Source organism: Balaenoptera physalus (assembly GCF_965194825.1).
Source record: "Balaenoptera physalus genome assembly, chromosome: 14".
NCBI classification, from domain to species: domain Eukaryota; kingdom Metazoa; phylum Chordata; class Mammalia; order Artiodactyla; family Balaenopteridae; genus Balaenoptera; species Balaenoptera physalus.
Genome location: NC_138893.1, coordinates 26,902,410 through 26,919,272, shown reverse-complemented (window position 1 = coordinate 26,919,272; position 16,863 = coordinate 26,902,410). Strand labels below are relative to the sequence as shown.

General features: G+C 46.1%; 1 protein-coding gene and 1 long non-coding RNA gene across 3 annotated transcripts in view; one reads left to right on the top strand and one right to left on the bottom strand.

The window, feature by feature from the left end:
- Window positions 1–2,844, bottom strand: part of MKI67 (marker of proliferation Ki-67) — a 28,765-nt gene extending 25,921 nt beyond the window's left edge. Inside the window, exons 1-2 of one of the 2 annotated variants that reach the window (XM_082423164.1) lie at window positions 2,641–2,844; window positions 2,031–2,228 (exon numbers count right to left, since the gene is read on the bottom strand). In XM_082423164.1, the coding sequence (XP_082279290.1) occupies window positions 2,031–2,122 (92 nt within the window). In that variant the 5' untranslated portion in view covers window positions 2,123–2,228; window positions 2,641–2,844. The remainder of the gene's footprint in view (window positions 1–2,030; window positions 2,229–2,640) is intronic. The other variant, XM_082423163.1, reaches the window with a different exon arrangement.
- A 12,111-nt stretch (window positions 2,845–14,955) lies between these two features.
- LOC309642159 overlaps window positions 14,956–16,863 on the top strand; it is a 187,211-nt gene continuing 185,303 nt past the window's right edge. The window contains exon 1 of the long non-coding RNA XR_014253011.1: window positions 14,956–15,036. This is a non-coding gene — a long non-coding RNA (uncharacterized lncRNA). The remainder of the gene's footprint in view (window positions 15,037–16,863) is intronic.

Below are 16,863 nucleotides of genomic sequence, written 5' to 3'. Positions count from 1 at the left end.
AATTCCCAAACCCACACAGAAACTAATCAAAGATGCCCTTAGCAAGGCTCTTTGGGTCTCTGGTGTTCCTGTTACCATCCTGTGGTTTTACATGTTTGAACAGACCGTATGCCTCCTCTCTGTACTCAATACGAACCTCTGGAGTCTAAGAATATCCCTTCCTACCTGTATCATGACCAAACACTTACAAGTGGGTTTCTGGATTATAAAATCTCGCATAAAAATACACGTAATCACTACAGTATAATAACAGAATTACTGCTATTTGGTACCAAAATGTTTTGTTTCTTTTTTTTTTTTTTAATTAATTTTATTTATTTATTTATTTATTTTTGGCTGTGTTGGGTCTTCGTTTCTGTGCAAGGGCTTCCTCTAGTTGCGGCGAGCGGGGGCCACTCTTCATTGCGGTGCGCGGGCCTCTCACCGTCGTGGCCTCTCTTGTTGCAGAGCACGGGCTCCAGACGCGCAGGCTCAGTAGTTGTGGCTCACGGGCCCAGTTGCTCCGCGGCATGTGGGATCTTCCCAGACCAGGGCTCGAACCCGCGTCCCCTGCATTGGCAGGCAGATTCTCAACCACTGCACCACCAGGGAAGCCTCAAAATGTTTTTTGTTTTTCCCTTTTGAAGAGAGTGGAAGCTATGGAAAGTGAACAGCTACTTTAAGCCAAAGAAGAGAATTTTATTTTTAGGTATCAGAGCATCCCAGCAAGAGAGAGAAAAAGACTATCTCATTAGAACTGAGAATCTGTTTGGCAGGAGACTGCCATCAGCAATCACTGTAGATCAATGGTTCTTAACCTTGGTGCTGTTGACATCTGGGGCCAGCTAGTTCTCTGTAGTGGGAGCTGTCCTGTGCTTTGTAGGGTGTTTGGCAGCAACCCTGACCTCTGCTCCCTGACGCCAGTGGTGTGTGCCTCCCACATTGTGACATGAAAAAAATGTCTCCAGGCTTTGCCAAATAGCTCCTGGGGGGCAATACGGCTCTCAGTTGATAACCACTGCTGCATACTGATTCCAAACTCAATTTTCCAGCTGATGTTATGACTGGACAATTGCCAGAGTGCTAAATAAATAGGGATCACCTCTCATACGCCAGGCCCCATACCAGACACCGAGCACATAATTATTAACTAGACAGTCGCTGTCCTTGGGGAGCTTAGTAGTGAGACAGACAAAGCACAGCCTCATCGCCGTGTGTGGGGTTAGGAAAGACGAGAGCAGGGCTCAGTAAAGGCTTCTTCTCAGGTAACATGGATCCTGTCTCTGAAAGTTGGAAAGCAGTCAGTCACGTAGGAGGGTAGAGAAATTCCCGAGATGAAAGTTCGAACTGGCTAAAAGCACCAAGGTGAGAAAGAGCTTGAAGTGTGGTGGAACATGGCAGGAGTGGGGTTGGTAGGAGGACGGGGTGCGGGTAGAAGGGGGTCAGGGTTCCACCACACAGGGTTCCACAGGGGGGGTAACTTACCCATCACATGTTAGAAAAGGAGAGGGGGTGTGATTAATGGTGCCTGTTACACTGGGACCAGATGTTACTGCCACCACCACCACCAAGGCAACAAAAGAGAAGTTCTCAAAACACAACCAGAAGGACTTTCCTTCCCACTTCCATTTTTCCAAAAAGACCAACAAGCCATACACAGATTCCTTCCTTCACTCGTTCAATAATATCCCCCAGCAGCCAAGGAATGCCCAGTTTGGAGAGATTTCAGATGAACACAGTGGCTTGCTAAAGACAGTCTGAAGTGAAGCAGGATTTGAGAATCCTTTACATTTTTCTCCAGTTATATTTTTATCAAATCAATTTAAAAATTGTTGTTTGACTGAAAAAGCACAACTGTGTAAACATTGCCTTCGAATTCTATTTCATAATAAACAACCAGTAGCACTGACAATACACAGGAAGTCCTGGGCAAACTCGAGGGCTGACTACTCCTAGAGATGGGTATCTCGTCTGTTAATCTCTGGTTAGTAATACTGAGGGTTTTTTTTAAGCTAAATTGTCTAAATTGTCCGCGGGTGGGCAGGGCTCACCTTCCAAACAAGCAGGTATGAAGGCTCAGTGGAAAGTGGGGGCCGTCGACCCCGCTCCTTTTGATGGTAACAAGGCGTCTCGTAGGACCCATTTCCTAAACAGGAATTTTGACTATAATCCGTACCGGAAGGTCAGGCATCAAAAGGTTTGCGGAAGCAGACTTACAAGCAATCCTTTGACTGCACTTTTACACGCCACTGAACAAAATAACAAAAATAAAACACACGGGGTGGGGGCGGGGGTGAGGGTTATTCTAAAGGCAAAGAGCTAAGAAGTCACTTGTAAGTGACCAACTGGGGTCGCGTGTACTATTCACCGCTGCCCCTGCCGCCCCGACCCACGCCTTACCTGACCCCGGTGGAAGCCCCAGCCAGGCCCGGGGCTGCGCCCACCACCCAGCGCCCCCCAGAGACCTGCGTCCAGGACGCCGCCCGCCAGGCTCTGGGCTCCCGGGAGTTCCCACCGAGACCCCACGCCAGAGCCCAGGACGAGCCGGGCCAAGGCCGCGCTCCGCCGCCGGTCCCCGCAGAGCCCCGAGTGGTCCACGCGGCCCCCGGCCCGGCCGGCTGCCCACGTCCCCGCCCCCGAAGCTCCCCGGCCGCGGCTCACCCAGGACGAGTCTCCCGGGGCGACACCAGTGGTTCCGCCGCTCGTCGGCGAGCAACCCGAGTCCGCACCGGGAGGGGCCGGCGACGCGTCCACCTCCGCCGCAGGGACCGGGCCTCAGTCCTCCGGCCCGCCCCCACCTTCGCCGTGCCCCCAGTCCCCGCTCCCCCCGCCCTCGCCCTCGCCCTCGCCGGTGGCCCGCTGGCCCTGCCCAGAGACGTCCAGGAGGTGCCCGGCGTTAGCGGCTCTGGCGCGGAAAGCCGCCGCCGCGCCCTCCAGATTCAAATGATAACATCGATTCAAATTTGGCGCTAAGCGCTGCGATTGGGCGCAGGGGAGAGGAGGCAGACCAATGGGAATGGAGGGGGCGGAGCAAGAGGGGACGGGCTCCGCGGGGCGGGGCGGACGGGCTCGGCCCGGCTGGCTCCGGTGCATCCGCGGAAGACGCCCACCTGAGGGTCCTCAAATTCGAATGCACCGACGGGACTGAAATGCAGCAGGGTCCCTCCGCCGCGAAACCCTTCTTGCCTTCTTTTCTCTAAGGACCAAATACAATTGTACAGTTAACATTGGTACATAATATGTTACTCATTGCTGGAAGGTTTACAATTTTTTAAAATTCCTATATCTCCCTAAAAATAACCAATTGTTATAAGCAATTTCTTGTGTCTTTTCCCAGTTACACATGCATTATTCTCTTATAAAAACGCACGAAGACTATCATAATATACAAATTGTTCTGTACTTTGTATTCTCTGCTTCACAAACTCCGAGGATATTAATATTGAGTACATCTTCCTCCTTTCTTTTTGATGACGGCAAAGTATTCGGCTTTAGAAACCATAATTTATTTAATCTCTGCTATTGCCATACATATAGGTTTACAATGTTTTCCTCTTAGAAAAAATTCTTTAATTAATAAACCTGATGCACTACAAAATGGATGAATTGTAAAATAATTAGCCACAGGATTCCTCCACGTGCGTGATGGGACAGGGGGAGGGGAGAGCTTCTGCAGGCCCTCGTGGTACGAAGTGAATTGGGGATGTCCGCCCTCCAACTCACTCCACACCTGTGGAGCTTGGCCCTCCTTGATCCGGAGCTGCTGTTCTGGGGACCCGTGGGTCTCTTTGATCCTTGCAGGAGGTCCATGGGGTCAAAACCACCTTTGTAATAACAGACGGTCCTTGCCCTTTTCACTCATTTCTCGTGCGTGGAGAGTGGCATTTCCCCTGTGCAGAGCAGATGTAAGAATCCAGCTGTCTTTGACTAAATCAGGTATTACAGAGATTTGCTGTGCTACCTGATTTAGTAAAATATATATTTTATATAAAATATAAAATAATGCTGCTCTTTTCACTAATTTGTTTTGGATAATAGAGGTATTTTTCGTTAAAAAAAGATGTTTCTATGTGAAACATGAAATGGGTTCATCATTGCTTTAAAATGAATTGATAAACGAAATTTAAAAAAATATTCAGTTAATAACATACATAAACAAAAACTCTTAGTGGTCCTCAGTGATTTTTAAGAGCGAAAAGGGACCCTGAGACCAAAAGTTGGGGCCTTTCTATTCCCGAGGTACAACGCAGAGATAGATTGCCTACAGTTACGTGGGAAAGCACCTAGAAAAACAACGTGAATGTGTAGGATTCCCAACTCCTAATCCTCTGTGACAAAGCTGATGTGGGTTGGGTAGTGTAGATGCCTGGGTACTATTAACCTTCTGAGGGATTAGTTTCATTCCCTCACTTTTACACTGTCAAAGAAAGCTCATCCCCGATCAACCCCGTAAAATGCTACTTTGTCACTCTAATTACTGCTTCTTATCAGGGACTGTTCTGTGACTCTGTCGGGGCAGCCTAATTAGAACTAGGAGGCGCTAGATTTCCTGTCAAGTAATCTTACAAGCCCTCCGCCACACATACGTTCAGTTCTCCAGAGAGAGCAGGGAATTAAAGGAACGATTTCGGGGACTGCCGAAGTGGGGCGCTTTGATCTGTGGAAGGACCCCTCTTTAAACTGTTGATGATGCGCTTGAGCAGCGGTGTTTTCTGTTGAACTGGAGGCTTGGCCCACAGCCTAAGTTTCCAGTAAAGCCCAAGTCTCACTGCTGGGAGGAGCATCCGGGTTTGCAGGGCTGGCATCTGTCTGCACCGGGGCGCCTCTCCAGCACAATCAGGCTTGAACAGCACGCGGAATAAGGACCCTGTAGTTAAAGCAACGCCAGCCCCGATGGGCCGGAAAGGGCTTTCCAGGGAGCCTGTGGACCTGGGGCGTTTTCAGGGAATTCACTTTCAGACCCTCACAGTTCACTCGCACTCGTGCCCAAAATCGATCAGCCCGAGAAAGTGTCTGGGGTGGGGGAGGGGTGGTGTCCCTGCCCCTGGACCGCGTCTCCCGGCCATCCCCCCTCCCACTCTCACCTGCCAGAAACTCACTACTGGGCATTGCCCGGCACCCAGTAAAGGGAAATTTCAGCAATTCCCTTAAAATCCACGCCCATTCGCCCAATTAGAGCGTGCACTTCCAATAAATTGAGTATATGTTTAATAAATATTTATCACATTTGAGACATTTCTGTTGTTTGGTCATCTCTGTTCCAATAAATAGTATCTTTTGTAATCCCGGACACCCGGTCCTCCTGGGGTGTAGAGGAGGGGCGAGGAGGGAGGCGCAGGGCCTGGACTTCCAGACGCCCCTCCTGGACCCTTCCCCCTCTCCCCTCCCCCCACAAGCTCAGTCTATCCGGGCAGGGTCTCATCCTGGCACCCCCGGGACCGCACGGGGCAGGTGCTCCGTCCGAGTCCACGGCATGTCTCGGGTCCCGGCCCCGCACCCTGGCCCCGGGACCCTTGGGCGGGCGGCTGCAGGTAGGGGTCGCGGAGTCCATCAGCAGCGCCCCTAGACTCGCAACTCCATTCCCCCTCCCCGTCTCTCACTCACCCTGCTCCTCGGCCAGCCCTTAAAGTGTGGGTCTGGGACGAGAAAGGCGGCCCAGGGGTGGAGCTGGGGTCCTTCTGGAATGGATCGGGCGCGCTCTTCCCTCACGTTGGTCACGTGCCCTGCTGAGACCCTGGAGACCCCTAGAAGTCTGGTCATTGTCAACTCCAGCCCCCATGCCCAGGCGCTGACCCGGCCCCGGCCACCTGCCTGGCTCCAGCCTCCATCACCGAAGCTGGACTTGCTTCCCGGGGCCCCAAACCGGGGTTCTCCTGGGCTCCCTGCTTAGGATCCCAATCGCCCCTCTCCCCAGTCAGAAGCAGGACTCCCCGGCCACTCCCCTCGGCCAGCATTCCACAGGTGCGGTGACCAGGTGGTCTGTGGGGTTGCCCCTCCCTCCCTTCCCAGCTTCTGTCCCCACTAGGTCCCCTGGGCCTTCCTTCCCAGCTCCTCTGGAAGGCTAACTCCACCTAGGTCCAAGCACACATGAGACCACACCTCCCCCTCCAAATTCCCTCATCGTTTTCCTATTCTCTTAGTTCCAACTCTGAAGATGATGTGATACAATCTTGCTGACCTCCGGGACCTCAGCTCAGGACCCACTGTAGAGGACCCACAGATCAGATCACAGTAGACGGAATGAGCTGCTGCAAACACACACTAGATCATGTGACTTCCTGCATCACATCCTTCAGAGATGGCTAATTGCCTTCAGAATTGAATACAAACTCCTGCCAGGACCTATGAGGCCACATGTAACCTGGGCCTCTGCCTCCTAGGTCAGTTTGTTCCCAATCCACTTCCTGCTCAAGCCACCTGAGTTCTTCCTTCCCCAAAGGTGCCCAGATCCTTCTAGCCTCAGGGCTGTTGATTCTGCCCATCACCCCCGGGAACTCTTCACTGGGGGAGGAAGGGGAGCTGGGCTTTGCAGACAGGATGAACCACAACTAGCACAGGTAAAGAACCACCTGGAGAGGAGTCAACCTGGAAGTCCCCTGACCAGTGAAGGCCTCCTCCAGCCAACCCTATGTGCCCTCCACCTCCCCTGTGTGCCCACGCGCGACTTAACAGCCTGGAGAAACGGGGAACAAGGACATTGATTTCTACTCTCTGAATTTAGAAAAAGAAACTGGGACAGAACGTGGCATCAGAAAACATGGGAAAAAAACAAATACCGTATGCTAATACATACATATGGAATCTAAAAAAAAATGGTTCTGATGAACCTAGGGGCAGGACAGGAATAAAGACAAAGACGTAGAGAATGGACTTGAGGACACGGGGAGGGGGAAGGGGAAGCTGGGACGAAGTGAGAGAGTGGCATGGACATATATACACTACCAAATGTAAAATAGATAGCTAGTGGGAAGCAGCCGCAGAGCACAGGGAGCTCAGCTCAGTGCTTTGTGACCACCTAGAGGGGTGGGATAGGGAGGGTGGGAGGGAGATGCAAGAGGGAGGGGATATGGGGATATATATATACATACAGCTGATTCACTTTGTTATACAGCAGAAACTAACACAACATTGTAAAGCAATTATACTCCAATATGTTAAAAAAAAGAAAACATGAAAGAAATTTTGGAAAACATTTTTAAATTTAAGATGCTAATGGTATATGTTGCCATTATAGACTATTTGGAAAATATACAATGTAGAAGGAAGAAAAAGTTACCCCAAAATGCACACACACAACCACACACACACACACAAAGACCCAGTCATATTTTTGTCTGTCTACTGTTTATTTTGCATAATAAGCATTATATATCTGTGTATACACACACCATTTTATTTGCTATGCTTTCATTTAGCATTATAACATAAGCATTTTCTCATTCACTTTTGGTGAATATCACTTTGATAACTTTATTTCCCTGTGTTTGAACATTTAAGGTTTTCCCTGGCATTTTATTATTATAAATAATGTGCTGATGAACATCTTGGCAAAAACCTTGTTTTGACATAACTGATTATGTTCTTAGTTTAGATCTCCCCAAATCTAGTTTCTGGACGAAACAATATTTGCTCCTTATCATCTAACTGCTTGCTTTTCAAAGGCTTGTAACAATTTTTCTACTCAGTGAACTACTTGAGAATGCTTATTTTACCACCAGTTCTGTGCATTCACATTTTAAATTCTCTGCTAATTTGATTAGCCAAGGATGGAATATTGTTTCAATTTTAATTTTTTTATTTTATTTTTTTAAATTTCTAATTTTTAAATTTTTATTGGAATAGAATTGATTTACAATGTTGTATTAGTTTCAGGTGTACAGTAAGGTGATCAGTTTCAGGTGTACACATATATATTCTTTTTTAGATTCTTTTCCATTATAGGTTATTATAAGATATTGAGTATAATTCCCTCTGCTATACAGTAGGTTCTTGTTACTTATCTAGTTTTCAGTTTGAATTTTTAAATTACTGGTAAGGTTAAACACTTTTCTTTATCTGTCTAAAACTTTTCATCCTTTTTACTTTGGGGCAACAGTCTTTTCGTGCCATTTCCCTAAGTATCTTTAATGTCTTTGAGTTTTCCTTGTCAATTTATTTAACAAATATATAAATCCTTGTTCAGCGGAGTTAGCAGAATTTTAAAAGTCAGTCATAAAGCTAAAGAATATTTAAAGCCACTTGTTGGATTCCTTGGATAAACGTGTGTAAAGGATAAAACTCGCCAGCTCTCTGAGAACATTCTATGTATGGCTGACATATGTGGTGGGGGTAAGGAACAGATAGGCTCAAAAAAGCTACCTTCAAAGATGACCCAAAAGTCCACAGTGAAACTTCCAGAGTAGGTCACTTGAGTATAAAATGGGAAAATAAAACTAAAATAAGATTAGAAAGGACGTGGGGTCCTTGATCCCTGGATTCCTTGAAAGGACATTGGATTCCATGATCTCTGTCCAGGAATGGCTTCACTTCAGGTTGGAGCACTGGAATATCCACAGGCAGATGACAGTGCAGGGCTCTGCCAGCATATCTAGATCCCCAAAAGATGCTGAGTGAGATCACTACTTCAAAGGGGAACTGACATAGAAGGAAACAATTTTACTGGAGAAGGTTATGACCTCTAGGTGTATGATATGTGAGTAGTTGAACTAGATAGGTAATTGATAATCTCTTATAAAAGATTATTCCTTCCACTGTCAAAGATTTGAGTAACTAACAATTTGAACCTTTCAATTCTGTGGTCTTCATAATTCTTGGACTCCCAGGGCCAGATGGTGCCCCTGGAGAGAATCTCACAGATCCTCTTTCCTGGAGGTGAGGGGGGTGTCATTATTGAAACTCTCCTGGAACCACTTTTCAGTATGTGGTTCTTGCAAAATGAAAGGAAAGATCTATGAGTTGCTTGAGAAAGATCTATGAGTTGCTGAGAACAGAATTTCAATACTCTAATAATTAGTTCAGACAAGTTTCTATCCTATAGTAATTGTGGTTTTTTTTTTTACTGTAATAAAATCTTTAGAGATGATCAATGATTATTTATATGTTGTTATTAGAACATGATAGAATTCTAGGTGTATATCTATCATTGGGAAAGCCCTCATTACAGCCCTAACTAAAATTTTGCCTTTGAAACTTTGGAAATTTCTGGGTAGGGAAAGGTAATTTTCCTTGAGAGTGACTCTCTTTCTCTTTTGCCAGTTTTAAAAAAATGTCCTTTACATACGTCCACTCATAAAGGAAGTTTTGCTGTGTAATGTATTGAAGAGTTAGTGATTGGCAAGGCTGAAATATTTACTTTACAAATACAGTACACTGACAAGCAACTTAGTTTCCAGACTCAATGGTTCCCGCTGGGTGATAGACTCCAAATTGAGCAGGACAGGGACCCTAGGTACAAAGGTGAGAGGGGAACCATATACAAACCAGTGCATCAAGCAACCTGAAGAAAGTACAGGCCAATCTGGAACACTTATTGCTAAGAATAGAATAGGGACCCCTAGAAATTTGAAGCTAAAAAGTTATGAGTCCTAACCTTCTGTATTAATACTGTAGGAAAACCCTGTCACCTAAGTAATACAGAAATGAATTGCAATGGAATGTCCTAGACGTTTATCATAACAAAAGAGAGAACAGTGAGGAGAATAATTTCCCTAGAGAACAAGGAAAGCATGCCAGGAAGATATAGGTTTACAAAGAGGCCTTCAAGTATAGAGGCTACAGAAAACTTGTCTTAAACATCCTTACTTGGGGTGATCAAGCTTCAAATAACCCAAAACTGAAGATACCTTTAGTAAGTTTCAGTGTTGAATATTAAATATAAATGTAAGTGCAGAACTAAGGCTACGTGATGGTTTTAAGCAAAAGAATATCTTTTGTAGAGGGTATAAGCTCCGACAATGTAGACATAACACAACAAATAGCGACTGGGGTGGGGTAGAGGTGAGGGTATATGGAAAAGAAAATAAGCTCTCTGATTGCCTTCTAGGTATGAACTGGGAGTAAAAGAATATTACTTCAAATTAAATTTTGTGTCAGAGAAGGTTTTAGCTAATTATCAAGAAGGCTTATATTAAGAAACCAATGGGCTCAAAAAGAAGGGACAAAGATATTACATAAAGCTGTTAGTGTAAGTGTAGCCATTAGACCATAACTACAAACACTCTGAAATATCTAAACATACAGAAAAGAGAGACAGAGAATACAGATAACATAGTGAAAGACTACATAGCTATATCAATATATATTTTTAAATATAACAAGATTGGTATCAAATACATCAATTGATTCAATAACTTTAAGTGGCCTATTCAAACAAAAAGATTTTAATATTTCTGTAAACTGCCATGGAGTAATTGCCTCCAAATATTATCAAGTATAAAAGATAAAGTGGGAAAAGTTGCATATAGCATGCTACGTTTATCTAAAAAATGGGCTTATGAATATATATGCATATTTGCTCTTATTAAAATGAAACAATATACATATAGTTTACATATGTATATATACATATATAATATATATATTATGATATACATAATATACATATAACGTGAAATACATATAATGTAAAAATGGAGGAGGGAGCACAGGGAGAAAAGCTAGATTTCTCTGAACTTTCTTTCTTTGATAGATTTGACTCTTGAATCATATTAATATTTATATAAATATAAAACCAATTGAATCAAAGATATAGAAAACCCTAAAAGTAGAAATTAAAGTGAAACTAACATTCAGGCAGCAACAGAGCCACACAAAAAGCAATAATTTAAAGTCATTTAAAACACAATAATTGAATGGTGCATCCCTTGATAGCCATTCCCCAAGGATATAAATGAACTGAAAAATAATATCAAGTAGTTTTCAATAATTCCATTGGTAGTAATATTGATATCATTATTCTGAACTTATTACAATGGGAGAAAGCAAATAGGTAATTACGTGAGAATCACTGGAGAGTTTTTCAGCCTAAGAAAAAAGGATATAAATATGAAATCAAACAGTGAAGTGTTCTGTGGAGACCCTGCAAAGGAGGGACCCTCCCCTCAAGTCTGATTTGTGTGTAGGGCCTGATGGTGCCGCCTCCATCCCCCAGAGGGTATGAAAGGCTCATGACTCAGATAACTGAGGTCTCCGGGGGAGCAGGGCAGGCCTCTCACCAGGTCTGAAATGGCTTGCGAGTGTGAGGAAAAGAACCTGGCTGGGGTTTTACTGTGGTCAGGAAGCGGGGCCGGCATGAGGGTAAGCTGGTGGCGGGGGCTTGCTGGTTTGAAGCAGGGAGCATCTGGCCCTTCTTATCAGCTCACTCAGACGTGGGGTCAGGCAGGGGAGGCGGGGGAGGGGAGGGAGGCGAGGGATGAGGCTTAAAAGCTGTCAGCAGTCAAACATCAAAAAGCAGAGTTGGATTCCTTGTTACAGTAAGTAGATTTTGAATTGGGAATGGCAGTACGAATTCATGGTATATATTTCTTTTAAAATGTGAAAGAGAAGACATATTTCCTGATATATTCCCAGAAAGACCTAGAACTTACCCAAGAGTCATGAGTGTCCTTACTTCCTAGATTGTGGTCTCTCAATACTGTTTCCTACTAAAAAAAAACCAAGTTTCCCTATAGAAATGGTAAATCCTGTATCAGGTGCAAGATCTGAGCAGGATGACCCTAGAATGACTTGTCACACTGAAAAGCAAGGATGGGGATGGGACTTCCCTGGTGGCGCAGTGGTTAAGAATCCTCCTGCCAATGCAGGGGACACGGGTTCGAGCCCTGGTCCCGGAAAATCCCACGTGCCCACAGCAACTAAGCCCGTGCGCCACAACTACTGAGCCTGCGTTCTAGAGCCCGTGAGCCACAACTACTGAAGCCCACGTGCCTGGAGCCCGTGCTCTGCAACAAGAGAAGCCACCGCAGTGAGAAACCCGCGCACCAGGACAAAGAGCAGCCCCCGCTCGATGCAGCTAGAGAAAGCCCGCACGCAGCAACAAAGACCCAACACAGCCAAAGATAAATAAATAAAATAAACAAGTAAAAAGCAAGGATGCCTCTCAGAGACTACTGGGGTCACACCTAAAGGACCCAGGAGCCGCTGTGAAGAGGCCCCCCGTGTCCCCAGTGGGGAAACTTTGATCTTCAGCTAAAAAAATATTGAATAACTACAGGGACTTGAAATGCACAAAATATATTTAAATTCCTCAAGTTCACAATGATTCCTTCAAAAAAACAGAAAGAAAAGAAACTCACTGGCCACCTTCAAAAGATATAAGGAAACCTGTCCACTCTGGCAAAGCAAGGGAGAAGGTCAAGCTTCCATCTGCCTTTCTTCCAGGAGCTGTGCCTCAGAGCAAACACGCAGTTGATCAGGGAGAGTTTCTCTTTACAGATGCACTCAGTAAGTGACGGGAGAAGGGAAATTGTAAAAGAATGTCACCATTCTGCAAATCCTTCATGAAAACATAAATCCAGGCAATGATCTTCGAAGGCTACTCACATCACAGAAAGAGACTGAGCATTGAGTGCAAGCGGAGAGCAGTACACACCTGGACCTCTGAGTGGTCTGCGAAGAAATCAGCTGGAATGGGATTTGGCCTCCTGATGGAAATACCAGTGTCCGGGAAACACGAGGGAGAGGGGCAAGTAAGAGGCGGAGGTAGAATCCAGATGTGGGCAAGTCTGCAGGACAAGGAAGTGCTTTCTTCAGTATATGCAAGGAACAACAAAAACAAAAACAAAAACAAAACAAAACAGCAACAACAAAAAGAGGGCAAAGGAACCTATTTAAAGGAACAGACGAGAAGGTCTTGGACTTCAACTGTGATGGAGTAAACTGGTTTTAGACTCACCCTCCCACTTCAAACAATCGTAAAATGGAACAAAATATGTAAGGCACTCTCTGCAGGAACTGGGCCACAGCCAGCTCAGGCTGGCATCCTTAAGAGAAGAAACCATGCAATTTGAGCCATGTGCCTCCTGGCCCTGATTTCTGTGCGGGTACAGGGAGGTGAGACCGAGTGGAGAGGAGGCATCTCCCCTTGTCGTGGGAGCAGAGACTGGAGACAGGGCTGCTGAGAAAGATGGGTTTGGCGGGCGTGATGCCGCAAGAGGAGGGGCTGTGTGCAGAAGGGCGGGCACACCAACACCTCGGCTGAGGGTCCTTAGCCAGGGGCTGGACTTCCAAGTCCAGGGCAAGACTCTGCAAGGCCTGGCAGTCATTGGAAAAACAAATCTGTCCACCTAGATTTCTATATCCAAGGAAAATACCCTGTTTAAAAAAAGGGTGAAATAAAGACATTTTCAGATAAGCAGGAACCTAGAGAACTTGAACTCATTCCCAAAACACCAGGAAGTGCAATTTAAAACTACACGGAGATACCGTTACACACCCACCAGAAGGGTTAAAATTAAAAAGACAGAGAACAGCAAATGCAGGGGAGGCTGCAGAGCGCGATGGGTTCTCAGACATTGCTGTGGGCATGTAAGCGGCGTGACCAGGCTGGAAACTCACAGGCAGATACTTATAAAGTCAAATATACATCTTTCTCATGACCCAGCAATTCCACTCCAAGGCATTTGCCAAAGAGAAATGAAAGCATATTGCCACAAAAGGACTTGTGTGAGCAGCTATATCCAAAACCTGGGAACAATCCAAATATCCATCAACAGGGTATGTCCTAAGAGGCTATGTTACAGTATAAGCTGTGTTATATTTACATGGTGAAATACGACAAAGGAATAAAAAAGAATGAAGTCTTGGTACATAGGACATTGTGACTGAACCTCGAAGAACATATTACATTGGGTGAAAGAAGTTAGACACAGATGGGTACATGTTGCCTGCCCACTTATGTGATTTTCTAGAACGGCAAAACTCCTCTATGATAACAGAAGTACGATCAGTGGTTCCTGGTGGGCTGGGTGGTGGCAGGATGGATTGCAAGGGGGCAGGAGGGGACTTTCAGGGGTGATGGAAAACTTTTACATTTGGATTGATATGTTGATCACGCAAGTGTTTATATCTGACCAAACTCTGAGAACTATACACTTGAGATCTGTATGGTTTTTGGTATGTGAAAAATTTTACCTGAATTCAAAAAGCATTTGAAAATCAAACGAAAGCAATTCACGGGCCTTTTTGGAATTGATTTGGAAAAATCCACTGTTAAGGACACATCCATGAGGCAGTGGAGAAACTGGGGCACTGAATGAGTATTTGATGATATTAAGGAAATATTTTTGGTGTGATAATAGTATTATTATTGTGACAAAGGTATTGTTATGTTAGAAGAGTGCTGACTTTTAGAGATACACACTACCTATTTATGGAGGAAGAAATAGGATATCTGGGATTTACTTCAAAATAAATCAGTGGAGGTGAGAGGTGGAAGTGTCCTGGGGGTAGGGATGACACCAGATGCCCATGTACAACAATTGCTGAAGCTGGGTGATAGGTACAGGGGGTTCATTATGTTACCCTTAACTGCCTCTCTGTATGTGAGGCGGGGGCCTGGACTTACCTCCTGGGACCTCGCAGCCTCAGTCCTGCTGCGTCCCCAGCCGGCCTCCCGCGCAGCCCCGCCCCGCGCCCATCCCTTAAAGAAGTTTCTGTTAAAATGTTTAAAGTACAGTAAATGCTAGCGTTTCAAACAAAAATCCAGTTTTGGGACTTTTCTTGAAAGCAAAAAAAAAAAAAAAAAGCAGTCCACCTGCATCAGGCCCAGTCGCCTTCCGCCATCTGCTGGAGCCGAGTGACCGGAGCGCCACTGCTCCGAGGCGCTTCTGTTTGTCCCACCCGGAAGCGGAGGAGACCCGCCGGCCCGAGCCCACGCGGCCCCCGGAGCGCGAAGGTTGGGGCCGCAGCGCCATCTGGCGACGCAGCGGGGCCACTGCGCCCTTCGGGTAGAAACGCAGGCTCAGGTGCGGGAGCGCGGCGAGGTCAGCGCAGGCGCAGAACCGCGGCGCTGAGACTGGCGCTAATCACCCGTTAGGCCGCTGTTACGAGACTTTGGAGGTAAGACAGTTCCATGCTTCCGTCTAGCGTTTGTGCTGAGGTCATGGCACTTCTCAGAGTTGTGCTGACCCAGGGGGAGTAGACCCCGTAGCCTGTGCCAACGCGTGGGTTGTGCCGTATCGCCCGGCAGGGTGGGCCCCGGAGACCCAGAGGGTCCAGTCAGCTCGGTTTCCTGGAATCACGGATCCTTCTCAAAGCAAACCCAAACTAAGTGCTGCCGGAATAGGACTGATGGGGATATAAACTGTTATCAGCTGAAAAGCTCTGAATTCAGTTAAGGGCAAGTCTGTTCCAAAATACGATGGGAGAAATGTCTTTAACTGTCTCATGAAGCCTTTGGATCAATATTGCAACATGGAGCTAATTCTTTTTTTTTTTTTTTTTTAAACTTTGGGTTTATTTATTTATTTATGGCTGTTTTGTGTCTTCGTTTCTGTGCGAGGGCTTTCTCTAGTTGTGGCAAGCGGGGGCCACTCTTCATCGCGGTGCGCGGGCCTCTCACTGCCGCGGCCTCTCTTGTTGCGGAGCACAGGCTCCAGACGCGCAGGCTCAGTAATTGCGGCCCACGGGCCCAGCTGCTCCGCAGCATGTGGGATCCTCCCAGACCAGGGCTCGAACCCGTGTCTCCCGCACTGGCAGGCAGACTCTCAACCACTGCGCCACCAGGGAAGCCCGGAGCTAATTCTTTTGAATCATTTACTACTGCTGTAATAATAACTTACTGTCTGAAAACTTTAACCTTTTGATATAAATTTACTAACTTGGAAACTTTAGACATATTGGCCCAATTAGCCATTATGTGTTTTAGGCATTTATTGTGTCCACTGAATGTCAGGCAGTGTGTTAAAAGGATAAATATGACATTCCATGTTGTCAATAGGCACCCAGCCTGCAGGGGAAAAATACCCGAGAGACTTACTGATAGGGTATGATGGGTGTGACACTTGGCTATAGCGGATCCTGAGTATTCATAGGATTAGAATAGTGCGCCATCTAGAGGAAGATCTCAGTAGTCAGACTTAGCAGTAACCACCCGGAAGATGTCACATTGGAATATGGATAGGAATGAACCCCATGCTGGTTCAGTTCCACTTCTATGCTGTTGGGAATGTTCTTCAGGTAAACTTTGGAGAGAGATTGAAGTGAGAGAGGTGTGCGGGAGGTTAGAATCTATCTTCCTGAGCTTACTGCGTGGACTGTTGAGTTAGTTAACATGATTATAATTTTTATCGAGGGTCCGCCCTATGTCAGGTGCTCTGCTAAGCACTGCAGGTTTCTCCTCTGCCCTAGATACTCTGGTTATTCCCTCCAGCGGTAGGACCGTGTGAGGTCCTGGGGTGCAAAATTTAAGGAAGTGCTTGTGTTACCCAACGCAAGTTCCTGTGCCGGATGCCCAGTGAGGCCAAACAAACCGAAACATCGGGGTTTGGAGTAGAGAAAGGTTTATTGAAGGGCCATGCAAGGAAACAGGTGGCTTGTGCCCCGAAAGCCCCAAGATCCTTGAAGGGTTTCAGCAAAGCACTTTTAAAGGCAAGGTGAGGGAGGGAGGGGGTGTGGTTGGTTGTTGCAGATTTCTTGGTGTGGGAATCCTTTGTTCTTACAGCTGTTCACCGAGGTCAGGTCACGATGTTCCTGTAAACCTGCAACAAGACAAATGCTATCCTCTGTTTTGCAACATTTTATCTCTATATGAATGGACTTTTAAAGGTCAGAGCCCTGAGAATAGGTTATCCTGTATATTTCAGGCTATAGACAACATTCTTGTACAAAAGGTGCAGAGCCAGCATGGCTAAGCACAGGCAACAGAGCACAAAGTTTAAAGTAAAA